General features: G+C 36.9%; 1 protein-coding gene across 1 annotated transcript in view; it reads left to right on the top strand.

Moving 5' to 3' along the window:
- Positions 1-828: 828 nt before the first annotated feature.
- LOC149837476 (uncharacterized) overlaps positions 829-6,897 on the top strand; it is a 31,741-nt gene continuing 25,672 nt past the window's right edge. The window contains exons 1-5 of the mRNA XM_090007391.1: positions 829-1,023; positions 1,164-1,261; positions 1,361-1,461; positions 1,580-1,658; positions 1,850-1,910. Of these exons, the coding sequence (XP_089863517.1) occupies positions 966-1,023; positions 1,164-1,261; positions 1,361-1,461; positions 1,580-1,658; positions 1,850-1,910 (397 nt within the window). The 5' untranslated portion in view covers positions 829-965. The remainder of the gene's footprint in view (positions 1,024-1,163; positions 1,262-1,360; positions 1,462-1,579; positions 1,659-1,849; positions 1,911-6,897) is intronic.

Raw genomic sequence — 6,897 nt, 5'->3', positions numbered from 1 at the left:
ATAAAATAGCCGATTCAGGCTTGCAGCGTATCGTATCGGCTGATGCAGGCCCATTACTGATAACATTGGCACAGACTTCTAATTTATCCTGTGACAACTTGTTAAAATCATACCACCGAGGTGGTATCCCATGTGATAAGCGGGGTCCCGTGTCTCGAATCCCTCTGCCACATGGGGCGGCTGTTTTCTGGTAGAGGTCTGCCTGACCTCTTTAAAAAAAAAAAATTGCTAAAATCGAACATGCCGATTTGAATCGAATCGCCTAATAATGGATTCAATGCTAAATTAACCATTTTTTTCTTTGTAGCATAGGTTTACTTTTTACTTTTTTTTTTCTTTTAAAGAATCATTCTTTCTCCAAAGCGGTTCAAAGCTATTCAATTCAAACTGATTCGGGGGCTTTGGATACCGATTGGATTCAGGGACCGATTCTGACAACATTGCTAATCCTTGAGAAATTGTCATAAATCATGTCCGGTGTCCCAAGGCCTTTCCAGACTCACCGGTCCCTGGGGCAAGGGTAAGTTCTACGCTGCCAGAACTGTGATCCTAAGTACGGCAATAAGACCCACCAGGGCTACGTCTATGGATCCTTGGGGCGGTTTCTCGGTGTAAATATCTAAAAAAATAAAAAAGCTCTGTGTCCTTTATGCTATATCACAGGGTCACAGCTACTAGCAAAAATGAAGGAACGTGTTAGGGGACTGAAAATCACATGCACCAAAGTCACCAATATTCATAAAATATCAAGGATACAACCGACCTTTTTCATAGCACATTGTTCCATAATGGAGAATAAATTTAAACCTTCCCCAATGCACAGCTCTTGGCTTGTAGATAACCGGGGGCTCCTTGTTCCTGCTGAATTCTGCAAAACCATTAAGTGGGTACTCAACATTAATTCTTGAACCACAGAATCTATATCTTTCTTTCCTTTTCTCCATATTTCCTTTTTGTTCCATGAGATGAGTTGCTCGGAAGAGAGGGTGGTAGCCGTGATCCTGGTTGGTGGGCCAACTAAGGGTGAGTAGATTCTTTTTTATCTTCACCGATATCCGAATCTCGATTTGATTCATCAATTTTTTTAGCTGCAACTTTTGTTGGTGTTGGTTATTTTATTGAAATTATTAATTCTTTCTAGTTGGTATTGCTGTGAATTTCAGGAACGCGTTTCAGACCCTTGTCATTCAACATACCAAAGCCTCTGTTTCCTCTTGCCGGGCAACCGATGGTCTACCATCCCATTTCTGCTTGTAAAATGGTGCATTCTTTGTTCTTTTAGTTCGCATTTTTCTTGATTAATTCATGCATGAAATCTTTAAAATTTCTAAGAAAGACTTGGATTTGATTGAATTGGCAGATCCCCAACTTAGCACAAATCTATCTTATAGGCTTTTATGATGAGCGTGAGTTTGCACTTTTCGTCTCTTCGGTCTCTAGTGAATTGAAAGTTCCTGTTAGGTAATGCTGTAGATTTGGATTTGTTTTCAGCATTGCATGTTAATGGTGAATCATTTGTTGAGATTGGGTCTGATTGTTGAACTATAGTGGGTTTGAGTTCCTGTGGTCTGTGAATTAGGTACCTAAGAGAAGATAAACCACGCGGATCGGCAGGCGGCCTTTACAACTTTAGAGATTTGATCTTGGAAGATAATCCGGTTATCATCTTTCTTATATCTAATTTAGTGTCATTTTATTTATGGACTGCGCTCAGTTCTCTAGAGAATTATGTTTCTTCATATGAGTTTGTAGTTTAGAAATCTGTAGCTTTTCTTCATCAGATTGATCAATTAGATTTAATTTTGGCATTGACATGATGTTTCTTTTCTGGGTTTTTTATTCGCAACAGTCGCACATAGTTTTGTTAAATTGTGACGTCTGCTGTAGTTTCCCATTGCCGGACATGCTGGGTAAGCCTCCGCAACTCAGATAACAATTTCATTTGAGAGCAATCTTCCTTTCTCAGATTTCAAAATTGTCTTTCTTTGATCCATTTCTGGCTCATCTTTTATGCTGACTTGAGCTAATCAATTGTTTGTTGCACCCTTATTAAATATCACTTCTGTTAAAATGTAAAACTGTACATATATGTATATATAATAATATTATATTATTATATATATATAAATACATTTTTCATTTCTTTCTTTTCTGTAATTTTTTTCCTTTATTTTTATTTTTTGTCTTTATGTCATCTAGTTCAGTTTGAACTAGAATGACTGACTGACACAGTCCAACAACTCTTAATAGAGCTGTTGGACTGAAATAGAGCTGTTGGACTGTGTCCAACAGCTCTATTGAGTCCTCTTTTAGCTGTGTATATAAAGGGGTGCAGCCCCTCTTGTATTTAACTCCAATGCTTCTTAAGCAATTGATTTTTCATATCAATAAAGAATACATTTTTATTTTGTTTCCAGTTATACCCTTTTTAAGGGTTATGCTTTAGTGTCATTCTTGACACTTGCCCTTGTTAATCTAAGCTCGTGTTTCGAAGATCTCCATTTCATTTCATGGTATCAGAGCCGCGGAAGTACTAAATCTTGAGGAAAAGCTGCCTCGGTTTCCGTGCCCATTTGCAAAAGTGTTCGCCACTTGAAGAGAAGTGTTTTATCACTTCATTGGAGAAGATTTCACATCTTGTTGTATTGTTTTTTTTTCTTTCTTTTTTATTTTCCTTCTTGTTTCTCTTCTATCCCTATTCTTTCTCTCCTTGTAATCGGTGAATGACAATGATAAAGTCACCATCATGCCTATGAAACTAAGCGATATGAACTATGTAACATGGGCTTCAATCATGAAGCACCATATATGGGGAAAAGGCTTATGGGGGATTGTGGATGATTCCGATTCGAAACCTAAGCTATCTCTTACTAAAAAGGAGGGAGATAAAGAGGTCCCTCTATCGGAAGAAGAGAAAATCAAAGCTATTGCCTCATACGAGAAGAAATGGAAAGAATGGAGAATATCTCATGCGAAGATAATGTCATGGCTTATCAATAGCGTTGACATTAAAAAATGCTCAAGTCTTGCCAAATTTGATCATGCCGATAAGGCATGGGAATACCTTAAGAATATGTATTCCCTTAAAGATATTGCACACGTGTGCAACCTCCAAGAAAAAGTTCGAATGATGACACAAGGAGACAAAACTATTCGTGAATATTACAATGGGTTGTCCGAACTTTGGGAAGAACTTTCCCTTTTAGAACCAAAGTGGCATTGTGCCGAAGACATCGAGCTTCGTCAGAAACAACTCGATGCTGAACATTTTTACCAGTTTATCACTGGATTAAGGCCGGAATTTGAAACCACTAAATCGGCCATACTTCATCGGGGAAAAATTCCTTCTATTGTTGAAACTATTGAAGAGTTAACAATGGAAGAAAATCGTCTCCGGAAAGGTTCTTTAAAAATTGAAGATGATTCCGTTTTAGCCGTGTCTAGACCAGGGAATCATGTTCAATCATATAGGCCTCCTCACTTTAACCGACAAAATGGTGACTATGATAAGAAGAAAGTTATTTGTCATCATTGTCATGAACCAGGACACTACAGGCCACAATGTCCCAAACTTAAGGAGCTGAGAGAAAAAAGAGCTGCAATTGCTGGATCGGAGCCTAAAGATCAGGATGCACCAGTTTCCCTGGCCCAACTAATGGAGATTCTTCAGCCTCTCATCAAAGGTGTCTCTTCCTCATCTGAAGCTTCAACCGGCGCAGCAGCCTCATCTTTTTCTAATCTAGGTAAAATTTCTTGGCTTCTTGACTCTGGTGCATCTTTTCATATGACCCCAAATAATCAAAGTCTATCCAAATGTGTTAAAAATAAAACAAGTGTGTCAAAGGTCTTTACTGCTGATGGAACTTCTCTTGAAATAGAAGGAATAGGAAATTTTGAAAAAAATTATAAAACAATTTTTTTTTATTCCAGAAATTAGACATGTTCCCAAATTAAATTTAAATCTTTTATCTGTATCTCAAATTTCTGATTATGGGTGTAATATTTTTTTTTCTTCTCATGGTTGTTGGGTACAGGATCGTCAGTCAGGCAAGCTGATTAGGGAAGGCCATAGAGAAGGAGGACTCTATTACATGGATTTTTTAGAAATGCCGAAGAAAGCTTTTTGTTATAATATTCAAAAAATAGAGTTGGAACTGTGGCATAAGAGACTTGGTCACCCACATATAGCCAAAATCCAACATTTTCCAAATCTAGGGAAATTTTGTAACTCTGAATCATTTGATTGTAAAGATTGTATTCTCGGCAAAATGAAAATATTACCATTTCAGAACAGAACCTTTTTCTCTTCAAGACCACTTGAATTAATACACTCGGATGTTTGGGGTCCTGCACCAATAATTTCTAAAGGAGGATTTATTTACTATGTTATTTTTGTCGATGATTTCTCCCGACATACGTGGATGTACTTTCTCAAACATAAGTCTGAAGTATTTTCATACTTTCAAACTTTTCATAATATGGTTAGAAACAAGTTTCAAAATGATATTACTATTTTTCGCACAGATTCAGGGGGAGAGTTTTTATCCACAGATTTTCAAAATTATCTTAAATTGCATGGCATCACACATCAAAGATCTTATCCTTATACACCTCAACAAAATGGACTGGCAGAACGAAAACATCGCCATATTATAGAAACCACTAGGACTTTATTAATAGCAAATCAAGTTCCGAAAGACTTTTGGGCAGAAGCTGCCTTAACTGCCACCTATCTCATTAATAGGATGTCATCTTCTTCGTTACAAAATATCACTCCCATTGAAAAACTTATGAACATTTCTCTAGACTAAGAATATTTGGGTGCAAATGTTTCATATTTACTGACAAAAATGATAAACTTTCCCCTCGTGTGATTCTCTGTGCCTTTTTAGGATATGCTGAAAACCAAAAAGGTTATAGATGTTTTGACTTCAAAAATAATAAACTATATGTGTCTAGAAATGTTTCCTTTCTTGAAAAGGAGAGCTTCTTTGATTTTAGAAAATTAAAAGACGTCACTGAGTACTCCTTTTTGCTAGATCTAACATCAACATCTGATGAATATGACCTTGACTGTAACTTTGATGATGATCAAAGAATTATTGATCTTAATGTTGAAAATGAAGAAGTTCATAGAGATACTAGTATTCAATATTCCAGGCGACAAGAGTCTAATCCTCCATGTGCACTTGAGAAATATTCTAACATTCCAACTAGACAATCATCCCGAATCTCGAGGCCTCCAAGAAAGTTTGTATCATACGAGTCTTTCTCACCCACATATAGGGCAGTTATTGCATTAATTCACTCATATGAAGAACCATCCACATATTTTCAAGCAAAAAATGATATCATATGGATAGAAGTCATGAAAGCTGAATTAGATGCACTTGAAAAGGCTTCTACATGGAATATTCAAGATCTTCCTCCAAGGAAGAAAACTATAGGATGTCGATGGGTTTATAAAATTAAAACCAAGAGTGATGGTACTCTTGAAAGATATAAAGCCCGTTTAGTAGCCAAAGGTTATGCCCAAGAATATGGGATTGATTATGAAGAAACCTTTGCTCCGGTGGCTCGTATGACTACTGTCCGAACCTTAATTGCCTTAGCTTCTATAAAAAAATGGTCTATTTTTCAAATGGATGTCAAAAATGCTTTTTTAAATGGAAAGCTAGTTGAAGAAGTATATATGGAACCCCCTCCTGGTCTAAGTATTCCTAAGGGTAAAGTCCTTCGCTTAGAAAAAGCTCTTTATGGACTTAAACAAGCACCAAAAGCTTGGTATGATAGGTTTAGTCGTGTTATGATTGATATTGGTTTTCAATTCTGTTTAACTGACACTACTTTGTTTATTAAGAATTCTGATGCAGGGATCATTGTGCTTCTTCTCTATGTGGATGATATGATCATCACCGAAAGCGATAAACAGGGAGTTGAAACAATCAAAACACTTCTTAAATCTCATTTTGAAATGACTGATTTGGGCTTGTTGAGATATTTTTTAGGCATTGAAGTTGCTTATTCTCCTAGAGGATATTTATTATCTCAGACTAAATTTGCTTTTGATATTGTTTTCAGGTCTGGTATTACTGATGATAAGAAAGTTGACACTCCAGAAGTTGTTAATGTTAAAATGAAGATTGATGATGGAAAACTTCTTGCAGACCCTACTCCTTACAGACAGTTTGTCGGGGCACTTTCCTATCTATCCATTACCAAACCAGATATAGCACATGTTGTTCATACAGCAAGTCAATTTCAACATGCTCCTACTTCTGTTCATATGGGAGCAGTCATGCGTATTATCAGATACATCAAGTCCTCTCTTTCACGAGGACTTTTCTTATCTTCCTCCTCTTCTCTTGATTTAATTGCATATACTGATGCTGATTGGGGAGGTGATCCTAATAACAGACACTCAACCACTGGCTTTTGTGTCTTTTTAGGGGAATCATTAATCTCGTGGAAGTGTAAAAAGCAGCAGAAGGTATCTCTCTTATCCACCGAAGCTGAATACAGAGTCATGGCAACCATGACCATGGAAGTAGTTTGGCTCCGACGACTGCTTGCTGACATGGGAGCTGAAGCAACAAAGGCTTCACAAATGTGTTGTGACAACAAAAGTGCGATCTACATTGCCAGTAACAGAACATTCCACGAACGCACCAAACACATCGAAATGGATTGTCACTACGTAAGAGAGGAATATCTACACGGGATAATTGATCTGCCATATGTCACTTCAGAATATCAGTTAGCAGACTTCTTTACAAAGCCTCTCGCTGCTTCCCGATTTCACTTTCTCTTAGACAAACTTTCGCTCATTGTACCGTAAGTTTGAGGGGGAGTGTTAAAATGTAAAACTATACATATATGTATATATAATAATATTAT

This window comes from Nuphar pumila, chromosome 5, assembly GCF_984573655.1.
Source record: "Nuphar pumila chromosome 5, dmNupPumi1.hap1.1, whole genome shotgun sequence".
Lineage (NCBI taxonomy): Eukaryota > Viridiplantae > Streptophyta > Magnoliopsida > Nymphaeales > Nymphaeaceae > Nuphar > Nuphar pumila.
The sequence above is the reverse complement of the archived record's forward strand: the minus strand, read 5'-3'. Positions and strand labels throughout refer to the sequence as shown.